Below are 22,277 nucleotides of genomic sequence, written 5' to 3'. Positions count from 1 at the left end.
TGTGCTACGTGTAACACCTGTACAATTACTTGCAACACTGGGGATCTGTAGGAATCGGCACCAGTCCTTCACCCCCTTCCCTTGCCAGTGCTGTCAGGGAGCCCTTCTACTACAGCTGCTTGAACAGTCCCAGCTCCCCTCCATTGGCAGAGCAGGTAGGAAAGCTGGGTTTAGAGTTGGGATGAGGGAGTTTCCACCACCACTGAAAGAGTGATTATGCTGGCAGAAAGCACATGTCCCTTTCCTGTCCCCTCATCAGTCAGTGTTTTGTCTGCTGATAGACTGAAATAATGGATAGCACAAGTAGGGAGACTAAAGCTGCCTCTCAAGGCATGTGTTGGTCCTTCTTCCTGTCAGAAGGGGGCCTCAAAACACCCCTGCTGAGATGAGAAACATTTTTTATTCTCATTTGAGAAGCATGGAATAGAGTAGGTGACACTAGTCATGAGGAAATCTGGCTGAGCTAGACCCACCCAGCTAGACCTAGTCCATTTATTGTCGATCTGAATTTTCACTGAATGTGGACAGACATCCCACAGTTGCACACTGCTTCCTGGAGCTAGCTTTCCCACCTGCAGAACCTGAAGTGAATATATCACTTTGCTTTAGCATACTGAGAACACAACGTAGCAGGAAATCTGCGCTTTGAAATGCATCAGTTGTCACAGACGTGCTGCTTGGCATCAGAGTGGCCTCAAATCCAGAGTTCAAGCCCTGATGATGGCTGGCTTGCTGTAGAGAAGACAGAGGCTTCAGTATGATGTTGTTTGAACTTTGACAATATGCATGTAAGCAGTCCCCTGCACTCGGTCTCACGGTGAGGCTCTGTTATAATTTGGTATTACCATATTTACTTGATTCTAAGACAAGGTCTCTTCCTTCCTATTTAACAGCTGGTAAGAAACCCCTTGTCTCAGAATTGGGAAGCAACTGCTGTGCCTTAGGCTCCAGCCCCTAGACAGGGTTGGTGCCTTCCCACCCCCACCAGCTCTGCACCCCACCTCCCTCCTGTAGCCTCTTCCTTATCTTCCTGCCATGCAGCCTCTCGTCCCCTACCTGCCTCACTTCCTCCTATCCCACTCTTACCATTGTTCCATGCTGGCAGGCTCTGTGCACACTGCAGCCTGGGGCACCGAGTACAACCCTAGCCTGGCTGCAAGCAGTGGTGAGCAGCCCACACAGCTGCTACAGGGGCTGGGCTGGGGCTGTGCTCAGTGCCCCAGGCTAGAATGGGAACACAGCCTGCCAGCACAAAGTAACACTATGGGGGGGAAAGGGGACAGAGGGAGCAAGCTGCTTGACCTCCCCACACCATCTGCCTCCCCACTGCTGACCTCTTTGCAGTGGTGGGGGCGCAGATTAAAGAGGACCCTCCAATAATCAGATTCTATACATGGAAAATTATAACAGTTACAAAAGCCTGGAAAAGCATAGGCTCAGGGGTGATCTGATGGCCACCTATAAGTTTATCAGGGGTGACCACCAGTATCTGGGGGAACATTTGTTCACCAGAGCAACCCAAGGGATGACAAGGTCGAACAGTCATAAACTCCTGCAAGACTGGTTCAGGCTGGATATAAGGAAGAATTTCTTTACTGTCCGAGCTCCCAAGGTCTGAAACAGCCTGCCGTTGGAGGTGGTTCAAGCACCTACATTGAACACCTTCAAGAGCAAATTGGATGCTTATCTTGCTGGGAACCTATGACCGCAGCTGACTTCCTGCCCTTCGGGTGGGGGGGCTGGACTTGATCTTCCAAGGTCCCTTCCAGCCCTAATGTCTATGAAATCTATGAAATTTTCCATGTATAACATCTCATTTGGGGGGGAGGGAGGGGTCTTCTTAAATTCAGGGTCATTTTAGATTTGAGCAAATGTGGTACCATAAAGGTAATGTTCTGCCTCTGAAAATGTTTAAATATTAGGCAAAATTACTTAATAAAGTCAAGAAACTGCTTCCAGGTCCATCACTTTTGAGTTTCCAGGGAATGAGAGAAACAGCACACCCAGAACATTGAGATATACAGTAAAGCAACAGAGAAATTATCCAGCTTACATGAATCCTAGCCCACCCCAGTTCATGCTTTTTCCTTAGAGACAGGTACAATACAATACAATGACTCATCAGATACCTGAAGGCAATGACATAAAACTCTTTGCCAGATTTTAAACCTGATCTTTTGGGGGGCCATGTTCCCATGTTGGACTAACCCAAAAGAAACTAAGCTTTCCCATTACATTGAAGCTGTTGTTGCGGTTGGACTAAATGCAGTACTTATTAATGAAATAAAGGCATTTTTTCATCCCTGTGTTGACACATTATGTAGTTACATGCTAAAATGAGAATTTCACACATTAAGAATAAACACTGAACACAGTGAGAATGAGGAGGAGGATATTTAATAGTCACTCATGTTTACATTTTAAAAAAAAGTTGCTGGTGTAATTCATAATGTACACAGACATGAAATAGCAACAAATATTTCTCTTTACAAATTCCCACCTGTTAGTATTGGATGAAGAAATAGAAAAATCGTCTCTACTTCATGCTTTGACTTCATTCTTTGTACATTTTTTTAATACTCCTTCTTGGTCAAGAGATGGTTGAACTCAAAATGCACAATGATGTAATCACACTAACAAAAATACCTTATGTGTTAAAGACTGGAAGCAGAAACGCACTTCAGATCATTGTCCATGTATCTAATGACAACACTTTTCCTAAATTCCATGATAACTTAACGTTTTTTAAAAGGCACATTATTTTTTGCAGGGATCTGAAATGTCTCTACAACTTGAAGCCTGCTTGTGTCCTTTCCTCCAACAGTTGCGAAGAAAAATAATTTACCCCTTGTTTTAAGGCAAGTATTGCAGTTGAGATTTATCATGACATTAATAATTTGTAAAGGCATTAACAGTTTAATGAGGAAAATAATCAATACATCATCTGAGGCAAACAGGCCTTCCAAAGATTCTAGCTTTTTAAATTCTGCCTTTTATCAATATTAAAAACCAGGAATTAAACACTTGTTTACTTCTAAAAAAAACAGTGTATTCAAGAGATGATTGTAAATACAAAAGTAATGAAATGTGTCTTTTAGCAGCATATATAACCTTTGGTTAAAGTGTCAACTGTCTAAACACTTACAGTCCCTGAAACTGCAACAGGACAAATATTTAGCTCAAACTTGTATTGTAAATTCCTCTTAAGTTGTGGACATTGACTGTCATTTTTGATTAGCACAGCTACATTTTCATTGCAAATAAAAACCTGTTCTTATTAAGCCAAATTAATTATTGTGCCAAAGACAAGAGAGTTGTACCCACTTCTGCTAGCAATGATTTAGCTCAGTAAGAGTGCGTCTACACATCGCTGTATGGTGATGTTGCTATTGTGCTGTGCTTTAGTATTTCCTTTTGGAAGGTGATCACTATGTCGCCACAGCGTGCTGTACGGCGATGTAGCACATCAGTACGTCACTGTATGGTCATGTGTAGATGCGCCCTAAGAGACTAGCCTATAACTAGTATAGATATACAGCAAAAGCAAGATAACTCATTACTGTTTACTACAGTCCTTTCCCTTCTCTTGTACATTCTATGATACAAGCTTGGTTATGCATACCCCCACAGGATGATGCACAGCCAAACGGACAGGCCCAACTGTAGACAGAAACTTTTTTCTGTGCCCTGGACCAGCCACATACTGGTATCTGTGGCATCTTAAAAAAAAAAAAAAAAAAAAAAATCAATGGAAAAGGATAATCTGAGCCCAGCCATCCCCACAAGATAGCAAGACCTGCACTGACACAAAGGATGCTCTGGTCAATCCCCCATCAAGTCTCTGCAAAGTCAAGATGTACTTTAATTAGTATAGTCCCACAGTGAACCCTTCTTGTAAAGTAGTTCAAAGTCTTGTGTGGGTTGTTTTCAGATCAGGGCTGGAATAAAGCTAGTCTATATAAAACAAGACATGCCTAGTACTGATCTGCACCTGGTTAAAACAGAGGTAGTTCTGTGCAGCACCCTTTGTTTTTGATAGCACTGTAATTTGCAGGGAAGAGAAATCCATGCTATTTATCAGCAGACCAGAGTGGGATTTGAGGGCTTTTCCATAGCAGGGTCACATGCCTGAACAGTTTGCTCTGTTTTGTACATGAAAGGTGAGACCGACATTAGTTTTCATTTTCTTTTGTAGAAGTAGTTTAGTTATAACCCCATACCTGTCAAGAAGAGAAACCATGAAGTATTTCATGTGTATTTTATAACTTACTAGTAAGCAAGTGTTGAAAATGGTCCCAAATGATTAACACTGTTATATGCTGACAAGTATGAAAGGAGCAGGCTACTATAAAAACACTTTAAATATTATTGCAAATTTGATATTTAAATGTTTTGGTTTTGTTAGAAAAACTCAGCGTGTTTGGTGGAGTTTGGTTAATAACCTTTTTTATGGTGGAGACTTTTGCCTGGTATTTTCTTGGTTATCATACAATTTATATGAATAACAAATAATGAACACTAACGTTCTGTTAAACTATCTATTTATCTTGATATTTAGGAAATGCAAACCATAAGCTTTAAGCTTGGTAGTTTGAAAGTTCACAATTACAAACAGACCCTTTTGAAAAGAACAGTAAAGCCCCTCCCAAAGATTTTATACCTGAGCGAAAATGTCCTAGTCTACATATTAATAGGTAAACTTGATACTCCAAGAGTGAGCATTAGTGTCTGAAATCAGAAACTGTACAAAGTAGCATAGGAAAAGCTTGGTAAAACACTATTTGGAGTTAGGCCCAGATCCTCAAGGGTATTTGAAATTGATGAGAAATTATGTACTTGCATACCTTTAAGGATCTGGACTTTAGTCACCAAGCAGAAGGTCCCTCTTACTAATAAAAAGGATATTTATCAGAATATATTCAATTCCTTCAGTTGAGCAGCTGACAGATCTCTCTATGGACACAACACAGGAAGTCCACATAAGAAGCTCCTCCATAAATACTTTTGTCTTCCACCAGGAATTGTCGGAAAAGCATCTCTGGCTGTTCTCGTTGCTTCACTATTATTAGCTAGAAGGAGAGAGAGCAATTATTCAAGATATTCTGAGGGTATTGTTTGCCTTGTGGCTGTTAAACATTCAAATGATGTGCCATGTTCACTGCTAGCTGTAGCAGAGCAGACCCTTCACCGTGATGATTATTTTTGTTATGCTTATGGCTAGTTGTTTTGGTATGAGCAGTGTCAAATCGATGGATGCAGAAGTAAAGACAGATGCAGCATTAGTATCCATTTGAAAAATCTGGCCCTAAATTATCTTGCTTAGGTGTTCAGTTTAAAAGCCAGAGCATAATAAAATACCAGTGATTTTTAATTACTTGACATAAATTATGCAAGATTTACTATCATTATCACTACAGGGATGATTTTTACAAGAGCTCAGCATTTGCCTAATTCTGCTCCCTTTAAATCAATAGTAAAATGGCCACAAACAAATGCTGAATGCTTTTGAAAATTTTACCTACAGCAGGAGATCTGGAATTCCTTGCTCAAAGAACATTAATTTCAAGTAATCAAGTGAAGATGCTCACACTGATTCAAAAAGGGATCTATCCACCTTCCATTTCCAGAGCCCACTGAAGCTAATAGGGGCATCTTGCAGATACAAGGGCCTTTGCAGAGGGCTCTTTTTGAAACAGTGGGATTATTAAAACAACTTAAAATATCCCATCAAATCTAATAATGCACAAATAGCATTGATGCATGAGGAATCCACATGGACTTGCTGAGTTACTTAGTGTCTATCTTAAACTCATTTTAAATTTAATCTCCTACCTTCATGGAGTAAGGCTTTTGGCTCTGGATATACTTCATTATTGATCTGAGCTTCTTAGAATATGGATTGTCCAATTCAGGCAGCTGTGTCTGTTAGAATGAAAGGTGATGAATGACCATATGAGAAAACACTTCTACCAGTAGAAGAGTTGATGCAAATATTAGGGATTAACAGTACGAGTCATGTATTTTTTTTGACAATATTAATTTTCCCAAGCTTTACAGAATCATTTTGGCAGGTTGTGAAGGATGTAAGCCAGCTTCTACAGGTCTCATTCCAAAAACGAAAATGTACTAATGACCTTCACAAAAGAAATGGCCACAGGTACACTCATTTTCATGTGCATCTGTCTGGAAATGTATTTTATGGGAAACTCACCATGGGGGAATAGTGTATGGAAACTGCATGCAAAACCATCACATTCACTAAAAGATAAGCTGAAGACTGTGTTAGTTCTGTCATGCTAAACTATGATATGTGGGCTTTCAGTGTGTGTCCAGGCAGGCTGTTTCATAAGTTATCCTATCCAAATGCAGGGAGAGTCTATCATCCACTGGAATGGATTTGATTAGCAAATTTCAGGAACATTTTTCAAATGCAGTCACAAGTATGCACTGTGAAAAATTCAGTCCGTTGGCTCTGAACAATTCATACTTCCCTCATTTTTTATTTCTGCTTTATGATTGGTCACCCACAATTGTTTCTGCTCCCAGGCTGTATAACCAGGTCAGGGAAACAAGATGGAATCTAAACAAATCGTATGCATCCCTCGTTTTAGTTCAAGTCAGGATTGAAGTGGTGATGCTTCAGCTCCACTCATGTTTGTCTGGAAACTCACTTCCAAATTAAGGATGACTATTTATTTAGGATTCAAGTACATTGTATCTCTAGTTTCACCCCAAATGTACTCACAGCTTCGGTGCTGATATGTGCAAAGGACGGTACATTAAAGATGCCTTGAATAACCTCAGGTGGGGCACTGACTCCAAGCCACAAGAACATATTTAAGCCATTTGCCAGGAAGAACACTCCTCCTTCAGACAGACGCTCCTCTGAGCAACGGACTGAGGTGGGGAAAGCATCACTTTTTACATCCGTGTTGTGCTGTAGAGAGATAGAAATAACATGGGAGTTTAGGTCTGTTTAGTGCAGTTATATTTAGTAAGTGCCATATAAAAAGTTTCAAGTTGTCTTGTTAATATGCAGTCAGGTGTTGAAAGTAACTCCTCAAGAAAAAAAAATAATTTTAAGATTACATTATTCAATGTCAACAATTCCTTCCCAATGAGCACAATTTACAGTCTAGGATAATCAACCTGCATTCTTTCTAGCTTGTCTTACATTGAGTAGGATTCTCTAGTCCAGTGGTATGCTGTTATTTATATCTCTACTACACCACAGGCTTCAAAACATTCTTATTTATGTATGTGCACTGCTGTTGGCTTGGAATAACTGAGACCTAATCTATAATCAATTTTCTAGTTTTCATCAAAACACGAAGTTAATTATCTAATTCTCTTTCTGAAGCACAGAACTACCAACATTGACTGTTCATTATTTAAGTGGAACTGAAGTCTCTCAGAAAGTCAACCCAGTACTTCTCACTACCCCTAATTAAGCAACTTTTTAGAATTCAAATTAAACAGTTAATCAGTGAAGTTAAAGTTAACATCCTTCCATGTGAATAAGAATCAAGGAAATAACATTTGGCAAACAAGGTAGTACCATTATCAATATGATACTGCACACAGTAACTGCAACTCATCTTCAGCAAACTAAACATTTGAGGCAAAGTGTGTGAGTGTATCTCGTATATACAGACGGGTATAAATTGCCATTTCACTGTTCTCGTGTAGGTATTTCTTTCAGCCATTCTAACTTTCAAAAACTTAAAAATCAGTAGATCCGTTGGAGACTACCCAGCAATGATAAGAAACACCTAGCTTACCAATATAAAAGCTAATTACTGTTCAAGGAACCCTGTGCACATATGCATTTACATGGATGTTTAAAATAAATGCTGCATATCTAACACATGCCTCTGTTTGACTGAAAAGTTCTAAAACTAACATTTCCACACTCCTGGTGTATACTTACAATTGGCAAAAGCTGTGGATAGAAAAACAGCTGTGTGTTGGCTACATCCATAGACATGATTAGTTGCCTATGGTAAGCTCTTTCATCTGTTGGAATTTCTGGTCTGCCAACTAGGACACAACTTTTTAACAAACAATTCATATATACTGGCAGCACCTTCATTGCATCAGGAAGGATGAGCTGAAACACAGAAGGAAATGTTGTTATTTCTTAAATCCCAACTGTTAGCAAGAAACCTGGATGTTCGGCTTCTGAACAAACCAAGTTCTTTGCCGTGTCACCAAACCCCCCAGCTGGTCACAAAGAGGCAACTCAGGACTATTAGTAACAGCTGTTTGCAAGAAGCCTCAAAGGGCAAATAAACACTTAGAATGAGTAATTCAACCCTGAAAAGCTCAAACAGAAGTTACTTCATTTTTTGTGCCCAGTTCTGCAAGGAAACTTGTAGAAAAAAATGAGATGAACAAGAAACAGTCCAGCAGGTAAAGGGGGAACATGCATTACCTCAGTCTCAGACACAGTTAGCCACATCATGTGACTTTTGGCGTGCTCACTGTATGAAACAAGGTAAGTGCTCAGAATAAAAGTCTGTTGTAAATTATATTCAAGACAGTTAATGCTAAACGTGTCTGACAATAATATTTTCTTCATGCATTAACGGGCAGTGAACTGCCGAAGCTCAACAAATGCTTTAAACAATTACAACTACTGTAAGTTGTACACCAGCATTTTAACTAAATGCTATTTCAAGGAAGGAAATATAAACTTAAAAGTTTTTTAATTCTGAGATGTTATGAGAAAATCACCTCTTTTTCAGATGGGGAAACTGAGGTGCACAAGTAGGGACTTGTTTGAAGTGACCTAGCAAGCCACAGAGCTTATGTTCCCCGTGAGTTGCCATGCTGGTGCCTTCCCCACTGAACTACACTGGTGATACAGCTATCCTGAAGCTACCATTACAGGGCAAAACCATTAAAGAAGAAAGACAAATGCAAACACAAACTCAAGTATGTCTTGCAAAATCACCATTTTATTCCTGGATTATTTCTTGAGTGATGCTCAATCAGACAACTAACTGCTCTGATGCAAAGAAATAGAGGTCTTAAATTTGCCAATTTTTTAGCAATCTTCTGACTTTAAGAGCTAAATAAAGTGTGCAAAAGAGCTGTGTGTGCATGGAATGTTAATACAACTTAGATGAGGACTTTGTACCACACCCCCCAATTTATGATTTCTTTGGCTGGTGAATTCTGAGAGGAAAACCGCCATGGAAGTACAAAGAGCTGATTTTCTCAGGGCTTAGTACAAAGGGAAATCGACATGGAAGTACAAAGAGCTGATTTTCTCAGGGTTCAGTATTTATCCTATACCAGGGCTTTAATTGCAGGCATTAAAAAAAAAGATCTAATGAAAAAGGAACACACAACAACATCCTAAAAGATTAATTAGGTTTTTGCACAGTGATATTTCTGTTGCCACTGTGTTTCCTTCCTGCATACGCCGTGCTGTACTCCTGCCATTGGAACTGAGTTAATGGTTACTATCCTGAAGGAGGAAGGAAGGATGATCCAAAAGTTAGGGCACTGCCTGGGATTCTCTGCTCCACCACAGACTTCCTGCGTGAGCTTGGGCAAATCACTTGGGCCCAGATCTATAAATGGACGTAAGGATCTACACTCAGCATAACATTTAGGTACCCAACTCAGGAAGTGGAATTTACAAGTTAGGTGTCTAAGTTCCCCATACAGTGAATGGGGAAGGTAAGGTACCTCAGTGGGATTCACAACAGCCAGTACAGTGAGACAGAAAATGAACAGCCCTGAAGAGAGACATGTCTGAAATCGTCTAGTCAATTGGTATTCATGGGGTGAAAGTCCCTCCCTGAGCTCGGGCACCTACATTGGTTTTTTTTGACAAAATGAATGGCTGACTCCAAATCTGTTGTAGTGGCACCCAACATTTAAGTAACAGCCTACTGATTAAGGGACCTACTCAGGAAGTGGGGGACCTGGATAATATGCTCTCCTCAGCTAAAGGAAAACACACAACATTCATCACACAGTAAAAGCCCTCTGTACCAGGCTAGAGAAAAGCCTGGGAGTAGCATTCTGGAAATAGTCAGACTTGCTAATAAGTTCAGTGTCATGTACAAAAATCTCTTTAATATTAAGCCAAAAAGATCCTGAACAGAAATCAGCTATACCTGCTGTCTTAAGTACCTAGTTAATAGTGAAAGAGAGGCCTGGAAACAATTTATATTTCAAGAAAGAGAAAAAGCAGAAAACCTACATTTTAATGTTTCCAGAACTGAGATCCAACCAGATTACAGAATTTAACTCTGTATCCAATAATGACTTTTGCCAAATATCAAACTATTACTCAGCAAAAAGAGACTTAAAGCCTATCTGTGGTAAACTACCCTGAATGACTGACCCAGACATACGTTAAAGATATTCTGAATATGTAAGAGTGGGAGTATAACATTTTTGAATACGGGAGAATATGAAAGGAAGAAGGAGTCTCTGAACCAAGAAAGATTTTAAAGTGCTAAGAGTGAGCAAACATGTACAGCTATCTCTAACTTGAAAATTAATTAGGATTTTTTTAAATTTTGGTCCTTTGTTGACAAACTGCCCCCTCCCCAAAAAGAACACCTGTGAAAAATGTACATTTAGAAGCAAACTGAGGTTACTTGATGAATATGCTAGTCAAATAAGACTGTGCTTCTATTTAAAATATAGTTAACAACTTTCAAAATGTAACTGAAAGAAGCAAGCTTATGTAAAGTGACATGTGGGTATGATTAGCTGTGTTTTAAATTCAAGTATGGCCAAAAAAGGATTCTTCTCTGAATCAGGGGCACTGAATATATCAGTTTCTTCACTGGCAAAATAATTGCCATGGTTTTAACAACAGAGATAGCAAAAAGAAAAATGTATTGGGTTTTCAGTCTTCTCAGTTCTTACCACCTTTAAATGCAACTGATTCCTACAATATTGAACTACAGTGCAGTCTTATTATAAACAAGCCTCATGGGACAGAGAGAGAAGTTCATAAGAAAATGAGTCAATGTGCTGCATCATCATAATGAGAAAAATTGGTTCCTGCTGTTGGGCTTGTTAAAAACATGAGTCTGTTAAAATAAAGTTGTAATGTATAACCACTTCCAGCTTTTTCTCATTTAAAGATGTGTTTACAATGTTCTTAAAAATGAAAGAGTAAAGAAGAAAAAACATATTTACAGAATACTGAAAGGAAATTAAACAATGCCCGGGAATTTTCATTTGGGGCACTGCTAAGGTTGCAATACTGATGATTAGGCATCTCCTGTGCAAACGCAGACAGGGAAGATTTTCCTTGGACTCTTATCTCACCTGGCTTACTGCAGATGGGCTGGCACAGTTCTTTCTGTAACATGCCAGCATGTGAGCAGTCTGATTCATCAGAATCTCCCTGACAGTCTTCAATGGCTGGGTAAGAATGGCTTTGAAAGCTGCGATTAAAAAAAGAACAACAGGTCAACTCCAGACTGATTAGACAAAAACCTTTTGTTTGTACAGGGCCATATTTTACCTTAATGTATATACACATGCAATTGTCATTGTGAATTTGAATCACAGCTGCCTCCAAAGAACTGAGCTGGTTGCTGGGAATCTAGATCTTAATAGATATTCATTTCATTCAGAAAACCAGCACACCATCTTCTATTTCCAACATGATTAGAAGTCTCTGATCTGGGAGATCTCAGATATACCATACTGAAGTTACCAGTATTGTGCATTACACACCAGAGTAATACCAGTAAGTTGTAAAGTGCTATTCTCTTCTATGAAAAGATGTCTTTCTAAAACAAAGAAAACTGTAGTTCCTGATTTTACCTGATTTAGCAAAGAAGTTTATAAGAGCATCTGTCTCACAGCTCTTGTAGACATCAGCTAACTGGGAACTACAGTTTAAGCCAATATTATGTATACGGAGTCGTCTTTGTCCACTTATGGTTGTGTAAAGCACAGCACACTGTAATGATAAAAAATATCCCAGTTTGCACAAGAGTTAACAAAATTACAGTTTAAAATAAAGAGATGACTTTCAACATGCAACAGACAAATAATTTGTATGGAAAATACATTTGGACTATGAAGCCAGGCAAGCAGCATTCACCAGATACTAGTGAGCTCTACAAATAATTTCCACATTTTCTCATGCAAGTATATATGAACCCATCTCATAAGGTAAAATTAAGCCATTAGAACTGGAGTATTAAAGAGTCCACTACTTTCATGACTGCACAGACAGATGACAATTTGAAAAAAAGTGAAAACTAGCAGTTACTTTTTTAAAGTCATAAGGTCTCTAATTGTTTAATTTCTGAAAAAAAGTTTGTTAAAAATATTTCAATGAGTGAATATAAATAAAAGTACTTCATGCAATAGGCAGGAAGCGTTCTGACAAATACTCAACATACTCCCCTGATTCTGTCATCACATGGCAAAAACAAGGAAAAGGCAGAAAAAGAATCAAAGGAAAAAAAGCAGCAGGCAGAAAATTATCTTGAAGAATTAAATTGTTCTTTTTAAGCATTATATAACTTTAACTATTTTGATTTATAGTACTGTAATGGGATTGTATTTTGTTTAAATTCAGTGCTAATATTTGGGGAAACTGGTATGGCAAAAAAGAGGAAATCCTGTTCTCGGTTCCTATCCACCAACATGTTATTTGCACTATGTTAGTCTCACACATAGTATTTTATTTATATCGTTGCCTGGATAGTTATGGGCCTGATCCAAAGCTCACTGAAACAAATTGAGAGACTCCCATTGAGATTTCTGGGTGTGGATCAGCCATTTTATGAACATTTCCCATTTTAACCCATTTGAAATGGAGAAGTAAATGTACAAGGAGCAGGTACTGTATATATCCAGTGTCAATGTTATACCATATCTCTCTAGGAAATGACTTCATATATACCAAAGCTAACTGTGTTTTATGGGGCTGTGTTCACCCAAGAATTAACTACTAAGTCATGAATAATATTTCTAGGAGCATGACAACAGTAAATCAGAACAAGAGTAACAGTTTAGGTAATTTTCTGGCTTAGCTTTAAAAACTTAAAAGCTATTACACTTTTGGTGATTAAAGGAAGTAATGAGTAAAGGGTAATTTCCCACCATCTGATATTGTTTGGGATACATCTTTCGTAAGGAATAGATATTCACAAACATCTCTAATAAGTGTAAGGCAGCAAAATCTAAATCCAAATTTCCCAGAATATTCATTGATAGGTTTCTGGGAATATATATTTTGGACTGAAAGTGTAAGCAGAGATTGCCTCAGCCTTGGACAGCAAGGTCACTACCATTAGATGTTTAATTATTTGTTCCTTCCTGGGGACAGAGTTATCCACAGATCCAGACAGGGAGGGAACCCTGTGATTCCAGAGAATGGACTTTCCTCTAGCTTCACAGAACTCCTCCCATAGGGGCTCACCAGGCTGCTACTACTTCTGAGGTTAACTCAGATGCGAGGGGATAGGGTTGAGTGGAAAGAATACATGGTCTCAGCTAGGAGCTCCTCCCTCCATGCAACAACCCTCAACTTACAGACGCAAAAGCAACTCGTACTACTACCCATATCCTCAGAACCACACTGTGTGGGGGTTTCAAAGTCATACTGGCCAGGGTCACTAATAACCTGGTTCACTGAATTGTTTTTATATTTATCTTCCCTTTATTTTGACTCAATATTAACACAATGGCCTTTCTAGGATAGCAGCACGAGTTAGCTAAGCAATGATTGCCTGCACAGGGTTATGTGCCTGAAGAGTAATACACATGTAGTTATTTATTATTCATTAAAACCTGCCCCTATCCTTCAGTGCAGGGGCAGGCAATTATTTTGGGTGGAGGGCCGCCTACCCAGTTTTGGCAAGCTGTTGAGGGCTGCATGGGTAGCTCCACCCCTTGACAGGTGCCCTTTCCCCCCGGTCACCATCTTGGGACCCATGCCTCAGGGCCAGCACCGGTGGGGCCCAGAGCAGGGTGCAGGCTGGCAGGGGTCTGCGGAACCAGGCTGAGCTGTACGAGCAGGGAGAGGGGGAGCTGGCCCAGCTCCACAGAGTGCCCCCTGCCGGCCAGGACCCTGTACTCCTGCTACCCTGCTCTGGGCCCCGTCGGTGCTGGCTCCAGGACACTGGTGCAGGCCCCATGCTCCCACCTGACTCCTGCACCCGCTCACTCCCAGTGCCACCCTAGCCCCATGGTACAGGCAGGGGGCAGTGTGCAGCCCTGACCCCGTGCTCACCAGCAGGGAAGGAGCTAGTACGGAGCGCAGGGAAAAGCAGCCCATCCCCCGCCCCGTGGACGGTGCTTCCTGCTGCAGCTGTTCCCAGCCCGCCCGAGGCTGTCCTGAGCAGGCACAGGCAGCCCCACGTGGGCTGCAAGTGGCTGCAGTGTGTGGCACCGGCCACAGGGCGGGCGACGGTTTGCTTTTCCCATGCTCAGCACCAGCTTGTAACCCACCCCTGCTGCTAGCTTGGGCCCCGTTCCAGCTCCAGACTTGCCCATTGCGGCGCGCCACAATGGAAGCAGCTGCTCGGTACGGAGGAAAGCGGCCCTCCAGTTGCTGCACCAGGCAGTGTTTGCCACCGCCACCTCTGTGCTGCCCAGCCCACGAGCTCTGCCCTTCCCCCTGAGTTTCCCACACTGGTCCAGCCAGGAGGAGCCACATGGTCCCAGGCCAGAAGCCCCTGCTGGGGCTTCTAGCAGGGCTGGGCAGGCCCTGCTGTTCCAGGAGCCTGCCAGGAATTCCCCTGGGTCCTACTGCCCCTGGCTCCTGTCATTTTCGACAGGAACCAAGGACAGATAAATATTAATTTTCTAAATCTTTTAGGGGTCCCGTGGCCTCACAGGCCAGATCTGGCCCACAGGCCATATTTTGCCCACCTCTGCTTTGGTGTTAATAAAGTAGCATAAAGACTATGTAAGTAACGCGGCTATGGATCAAGGGACTCCCATCCCAGGGGCAAAAATTATTTTATTATTACTTCATAACAGTTCATTGTTTAATGAAACATTATGGATTTAAAGGTGTCACCTGAATTAAAGCACCACTGTCTTCATTCAGTTTGTCATCATGCTTGAATTCCACAGTTACTGCTTTGTTACAGTCTATTGCTGCCATTTCTACATCTGTTGTGTTATTCATGTAAATGCCACCAAAAAAGTCTGTGGCTCTGAAACCTACAGACAGTGAAAAAAATGACATTAGTATTTGCAAAGGTTTAATACAGTGGCCTGGCTTTGCGACTGCTTGTTTGCCGTTGGTCAATATGCTTCATTGGGTTTGAGAAGAAATAATTGTTTCACCATTCTCAGGACTTCTGGCCTTAACATCTGGGGGCCCCAGAAGTCATGGCAGATGCCATTTCTGGTTTCCCTGCCAAAAGGAGGGGTGGCAACAGAAGAACCTTTTCCCTTCAGGAAGTAGAGCTAGAAGAATAGAAAGGTTGTCTATAAGAGGCAAAGTTGGTGCCAAACTACAAAGCCATGAAGGTGTTTGAACCCATCTGAATATCTGTATTTGCCTCTAATGCTGCTCCTGCAATACTTGAATTTGAAAAAATAAGGTTTTCAGAAGCTACAAGTTTTCATTAAGCAAAGGATTTTACAAACTATGGTCAAAATGGTGTGGACTACAGCTGGCACACATGCTTTACATAAAATCCAAGGTACCTCTCTAAATGAGCAGAATCTGTATTTGTGTAGGCAAAATAAACTGCACATCAGATTCCTACATATCTGTATTTTCTTCTACTTTCTGTAGAAGCTTGCCTACAGTTATCTCTAAACATGAAACATAAGAAAAATATTATGGACAAAACTTCTGACTTTTTGTTATTTAAAATCTGAGTGCTAGGATTGTTGCGATACAAAAACTGGAGAAATGCACTCATTCATTTTCATTCCAAAAGAGTATTATTACCTGTACTTGTGCGAACCCGCATGATAGCATCAAATCCTGTTCTTTTTTCTACGTCCTTCCTAAGATCGCTAAGGAATTGGGGACTGTCGGAATGTACCTAAAACATACAAGCGCAGAACAAAGAAAGCTAAAGTCCGCCACTGGATGGCAGCAAAACAGTAAAAAATAAATAAATAAATAAATAAAGGCCCAAGATCTTTCATGTCTGTTTATGGATATTTAAATACGAAACATTTGCCTTTTTATATGTTGTCTATTGCTTTTCCTTAAATAAGCCTACAACAATGTTTGACACGTCTCATTTAAACAGCAGTCAGCAGCAATCACTCCTACAGTTTTGGATTTTTAGGACTCCTCTTCTCTGAAACCATGCCTGTAGGGTATTCCACTGAATAACACTAAGCATGCCTACATGTATGCTTTACTACACAAAAGACTAATTTGTTACTGCACAGTAGTGTCACCATTTACACATGTACTGCAATTTGGGTGCAGTAGATTAAATTTACTCCAGTGTGGGATAGTCCTGTCACACACAGGTCCTATCCTATGCAGCAGTAATTTACTGCACTTAAACACATGTAGGTGACATTGGGATTCGTTTACTGTGTCTGAAATTGTACCAGTTTATTCCGCTGCATTAATTGCACACGTAGATGCACCCACTGAGTTGCTGTAGGCTGTGTAGGATTTTAAGGTTCCAGCTAGGATTGTTTTTTTCCCCAATCTCTTGATTGATTGGTCAGAAAATGCATATGTAGATAAATCAGAGTGAAAAGGAAGCTTCCTCTTCTTTGTATGCAACTGTATGGCATCCTTTTGAAAGGACATGTGATGTTTGCACACTAAAGTAAGGGAGTGAAGAAGAGGCACAGCTAATGCCCAAGTGACCCAATAGAAAACTGACAGTTACAACGAAAATGATTTTTTTTGTAATTCACTAATTCCACATTTTATAAATATTACAAAGCCACAGACAGTGAACTTCAGCGCTGTGATACCAGCCTGCCTTTATTATTTCAGCCCTCCTTACAAGTTTCAAAAGGGACCAGATTTATGAAGATATTCAGGCACTTTAAGATTCAAACAGGCATTTACTGGGATTTACACAAGGTCCTATAATGAATGCTATATGCCCAGTATGACTGAGAAGGATGTCTAAAACAGGTACTGCACCAGTGTCCATTACTAGACACCTCAATATTTTTGCAAAAAGTCTTGATGTACTACTTGCAGTCTACTAGAAGAAAAATCTCACATTAAATACTAAACTCCACCCACAAACTTACCAATTTCACTGCAATGTAGGGAAATAAAGGTCATTAAGGATTGTATGGGGGTCCTCTCTGCATTCTCTCTATATGGTATCACACTTAGGCCCTGAATATTTTTGGTCTTGTTATAATTAGATATTACACAAATCTTTTTGAACAACTGCTTAGATTCTCTTTTTTTCCTTTTGGCTACAAGCATTTCTATCTCCGATGTTCATCAGAGGATGATGAAGCAATAGGTCAATGGACTTAAGAGAATTCAGTTGAAGACAGCCGCCAGCTTGTTTCAGAGAAAGAAGATGTGTTTGACTTGAGCTAGACTTCCAAATGTGCATTCTGTCTGTTCAACAGAGTGCAAAGATAAATCCTCCCCAGCCTATTTTTACAATAGGCTTGGAGACCAATCTTTAAAATGGAAACAAAATGGTAATTTCTTGGTTGCTACTCTGAGCAGCAAGGGATGTCTTAGCACTTACCTGGAAATTGTTGTACTTGTACAGAGTTCCTCCTGTGTACATTGTGACAAGACCCATGGAGGCTATATCCACATACTGGTTCGGGAACAGGAACAGATTCACACAGCAGCCATTAGCTACACAATCTCTAGCCAGAGTCTCATAAAAATTTACCTGGGGCTGGAAAAGTGTCTGTGGAAAATTTTTAAAAAGTTACGGTAATTTCTCTTGGATCTTTACATACATATATGAACCTAAAAAATGCCTATTATTAGCCATTTCTAGCCATTAGACTAACATCCAGGACTCCACTAGTGGCAAAGGCAGCTACAGAGGTAGAAGAGGAAAAAACTTAAATACATGCATTGTTTATGAGTGAAACAGGGAGGACCTGCACTAACCAATGTAGGGAATAGCTCCAGTTGTATCAGATGCCATTTGCATGGCTCTTGTGGAGAGGAGGTCGTGCTGGAAGATGTGGCTGCATAAGAATTGGACAGAGACACTCGGGCTGATATGGGCAAGTCTGGGGCAATGGAGGGAGAAACAGGGCTGGAAACTGGTCATGGAAGCATGAAGGGAATTTCAGAAGTCATGATTTGCAACAAGTGGGCAAGGTGGTATTGCAAGGTATTCTGCAGACGCTCCAGTTTCACTGCTCTGCTTCTTGATGCCAGTGTCATAGCCCAGCAAGCCTGAGATGATGCTCTTGCACTCTACTCCCATAAGTAAGAAAAAGGATATGGAGGCCTTCTTATGTTAGTGCTCAGTCCATTCTCCGTATGTTGCTCGGCAATATGCCTCACAAGGGGAAGTGGAACTTTCTGCAGGTCCAAGCCTACCTGACTTCATCGAGCCAGGACTTGGGATGCTTCAGATCCACTGTGCACAACAGGATTATGCTGGGGTGTGCCCTGGGCAAAGATGAGCCCCAAGTTCAACTTCCAAGGTAAACAACTTTCTCACGCGTGATCAAAAACACTGCCAGCTGCTACTGACTCAGCACAAAAAGGCAGTGATTCCCTTTCTAAGTTTTTAATAAAAGCACCAAACCAACAGCATAGCCAAGGGTTTTTGCTAACTGAGTGGCTTTTGCAACTGGGTGGGTTTCATCTGCTGGTCAACAGAGGCAGTTTCATCTGCTGGTGAACACAGGGGCAGCATTAGGGCGACACTATTTCATTCTCAATGCAACGCACTTAGGGAACAACTTTATAAAAGCAACAAGCCACTAGTGAAATTTAACCGATTCTGAAGAAATTCAACAGAATAGAAATCATAGCAGTTTTCTTTCCAATTAATTTAAAAACTAAGTAGAAAATACCTTCTCTTTATCTGTATTGACTAGTTTTTTGTCATCTCTGTTTTTCAGTTTCCCTGGTGCTTCAGCAGTCGGCAATGATGAATGGAAGATAAACAGCTTTCCAGCACATTCTGCTGCCTGTTTCAAAGACACAGTAATGACCTTTTATTCTGCTGCTGATATAAACAGTGGAGCCTAATTTTCATACATTTTAGTGTCTCAAATGCCAGTGTAAACTTTCTCTAAATCCTCATAAGCTAAATACTCCATCTGTTTAGAGACTGAACTCTTCATGGCACTGAAATCCCCAAAAGAAAGTCGCTGGGAATTTAATATCCATAAATAGCTTAATCTAACAGATATGTTGGGTCCTGGTGTTGCAATTTCCACGTAAGAATCTAAAGTTTCAAAAGAAGAATTAACAATATGTATACCAGAGTTCACTCATGCCATGTTTTATGCTTGTGAGTTAAATAAAAACACTAATGTAATATCAATGTAAAGGAAAGCAATAAAGATTTAAATAAGTAGACTAGATACATTAGAATATATATAACTATGTTTTAAAAAAACCTAAAGTATCCAACTCAAACAGATAAAGCACTGTTATATTTATATAAAATTGTATTTATATCTAATTTGTATATATATTATATACACCCACCCACATACATACATATACACACACACATATATATTGTATGTGGGTGTATATAATGTGTGTGTGTATATAATGTAGATACAAATTAGATGTAAATATAATAAATATATATAATTAACATTTAAATATAAAAAATATATTTCTATATCAAAAGACAATAAAATTTCTGTGGAGGGATATCCAAAGGTATGCTACAGTATTAAACTGAACAGCTCCTTCACACAATTAGATTTTTTCCCCCCAAGGGATGTAGTAATAAAGCCATATTGGAGATTCCATTTTTTACTTAAAATTTAAAAAATTACAGGAGACTTTAGTATATGTCAACAACTTCCAACCCTGCCAAATGAAGTCCTCTGTTCTCAAAAGCAATGCCACAAAATACAAGTTTTCCCTAATACTGCCCTACTTTTAATAGACATTCCATTACACAACTGGTAAGTCAAGATTCATTAAATTTTTCAACCTTCTACTGATACTGGGAACTGGAGTCTTTTGTCACGTTTATTACTGCAGTTTGTTTAGAGATAAAAGAACCTCATTTTAAAAAGACACATTGGTGTAACTGTACACCCAATTTATATTTGCAATTCCTGTGAGTATGCATGCAAATTGGGTTACTGTGTATTTTACAGAATTAATGTTTTTTAGCAGAATGTTAAGAGGAACATCTTTAATATCATGTACCTACTTATTACATTATTAATTAGAAAAACTTTTTACTTTAGAGTCACTTTTGGTTGAAGTTGTTCTAAGCTGAATGTATGTTAAATAGTTTTAAAAAATATGGATTCAAAATTCATCCCAAATCATCTGTATGTTACTTATTTTGTTGTTTTTAGACTGGAATGATTCTCATGTGAATGTGTCCTGTTCCAATTTAAAATCTTTCTGAAGCTCAGCTGCTACTAGGCAACTATTTTTCACAGGTTGGTATCTTGGCCATGTTGTTTGTTTTTGCATAATGTCAAAGGAATTTGTACAATTGTGGCAATTTCCATTTTTGCAAAAGCAAAGTTAAGCAGTATCAGAATAACAGGACCTAACAGACGAATGAATTTACGTTACAGGCATCTTCTGTTACACATACATAATGATACAAAACAACATCTATTTAAAGAAAAAGTTGGGAAATCCTCTAGATTTTTAATACAACCATATTATCAAGCTGGAAGTTTTGTATCTTACTAACATAAATCTCACAGGCAATCAAACTGTATTTTAAACCACCAGTTGCTGCTCTCTGCTGCTGTAGATGTTACAGTGCAGTGGGATGGCATTTTTTTTAAACTGGCAGTGTTCCATAGAAATTTGGGCACTTCAGCAGGGATGTTCCAGGCACATGGGGATGCACTCGGGGTACATTTTGATCAGCGAATATACATCTATATTCAGGCTGTGAACATTTGATTAAGGGGAAAAACTAGCTACCCATTGCATGGCTACAGAAGTCAGACGGGATACAATTCTATATGGAAAAGAAAGTAGGCAGAAGCTGAGTTTTGGAGAGGACTACTAGACACTGCAATGATGCCTCTAACATGCAGTACAATCACCAAGGTTAGGTGACAGCGATTGCCCAGAGTACCCCGTAAATTATTGGAATTAAATAAACCTCACTGCTGCTTAACAATCAGAGAGAAAAAATCCTGATCCTGCCTTCCCTGAAGCATCAAATTGACTTAGAACAGGCAACAAGATCTGTGTTTTCCTTCAGTAAGCAAAATCTAAAAACAGATGTTAGGCACATCAGTGACTACAGTGGTTCAAAGGTGCTGCTAGAATAATGGAATGGATGTACTGGAAACTATCAACGGTTTCTTCTCGTTTCCCACTGTAATTTGCAGGAGAACTTGGCACAGTCTTTAGAAAACAATTTATGCAGCTTATCAAAACCTGCCCTAATAAAGACTTTGTTCTCTTAGACAGAGGAACATTCTAACCTTCAGTGCTTCCATGCCAGCCAGGATAACAGGAGCAAAGACAGTCTCACTCTCATTAGTGTCTGCAAACATCTCTGGAATCTGGTCCAACAAGCTGTGAAAGAGGAAAAGGATCAGTGTTCCATCTAGTTAGAGTACTTTTGATAATCCTAAAAATCTGTAACATACTAAGCCTATTCACACAAGAATTTACTTTAAATGAAATTAAAAAAAAATTTTTTAAAGGAATTTCAATGATGCTAGCTAGCAGTTGTGTCTAGGCAGTATAAAACACTGTGAGTTAAATTTCACAACGTTCATGTTTTTATATTTAAGTAATTAAAAAAGACCTATGCTAAGGAGCATACAACACTGAAATTAAAACATACATATTGTCTAAAATTTTGGGAGTAAACTGTATTCTTTAAGGGGTTTTGAATTACAAGCCCATGTCTCAGCATGTTGCATGGATGTTACATGTGCAAAGTGCTACACAATATTTCCACCCGTCTTCCCTTTATTGTATAAGAAACATCCACTTGGTGTTTTGTCTCAGAACTGAAAAACTAGGAAAGAGCTTTCTAACTGGTTGCTGGTTCCCAAGATTCATATAAAAGAGCTTATTTGAAGATAGCGATGTCTCCAATTACGAGATTACTGGTTCATGCGTTGGAGAAATCATGATTTGTTGCAAGCCATAATGAAGAACATTCACATTCAATTAGTATTCAAGTATGCTAGCAAAGGAT

At 39.6% G+C, this 22,277-nt stretch overlaps 1 protein-coding gene across 1 annotated transcript in view; it reads right to left on the bottom strand.

The window, feature by feature from the left end:
- Nucleotides 1-2,375: 2,375 nt before the first annotated feature.
- SEC24D (SEC24 homolog D, COPII component) overlaps nucleotides 2,376-22,277 on the bottom strand; it is a 92,820-nt gene continuing 72,918 nt past the window's right edge. Inside the window, exons 13-23 of the mRNA XM_090036643.1 lie at nucleotides 21,550-21,643; nucleotides 18,967-19,083; nucleotides 17,664-17,834; nucleotides 15,914-16,010; nucleotides 15,026-15,171; nucleotides 11,809-11,947; nucleotides 11,305-11,423; nucleotides 7,931-8,110; nucleotides 6,746-6,937; nucleotides 5,833-5,922; nucleotides 2,376-5,069 (exon numbers count right to left, since the gene is read on the bottom strand). Of these exons, the coding sequence (XP_089892769.1) occupies nucleotides 4,929-5,069; nucleotides 5,833-5,922; nucleotides 6,746-6,937; nucleotides 7,931-8,110; nucleotides 11,305-11,423; nucleotides 11,809-11,947; nucleotides 15,026-15,171; nucleotides 15,914-16,010; nucleotides 17,664-17,834; nucleotides 18,967-19,083; nucleotides 21,550-21,643 (1,486 nt within the window). The 3' untranslated portion in view covers nucleotides 2,376-4,928. The remainder of the gene's footprint in view (nucleotides 5,070-5,832; nucleotides 5,923-6,745; nucleotides 6,938-7,930; nucleotides 8,111-11,304; nucleotides 11,424-11,808; nucleotides 11,948-15,025; nucleotides 15,172-15,913; nucleotides 16,011-17,663; nucleotides 17,835-18,966; nucleotides 19,084-21,549; nucleotides 21,644-22,277) is intronic.

Source organism: Crocodylus siamensis, chromosome 2, assembly GCF_052110815.1.
Source record: "Crocodylus siamensis isolate JL-2025a chromosome 2, ASM5211081v1, whole genome shotgun sequence".
Classification (NCBI taxonomy): domain Eukaryota; kingdom Metazoa; phylum Chordata; order Crocodylia; family Crocodylidae; genus Crocodylus; species Crocodylus siamensis.
This window is presented reverse-complemented; position numbering and strand designations above follow the sequence as displayed.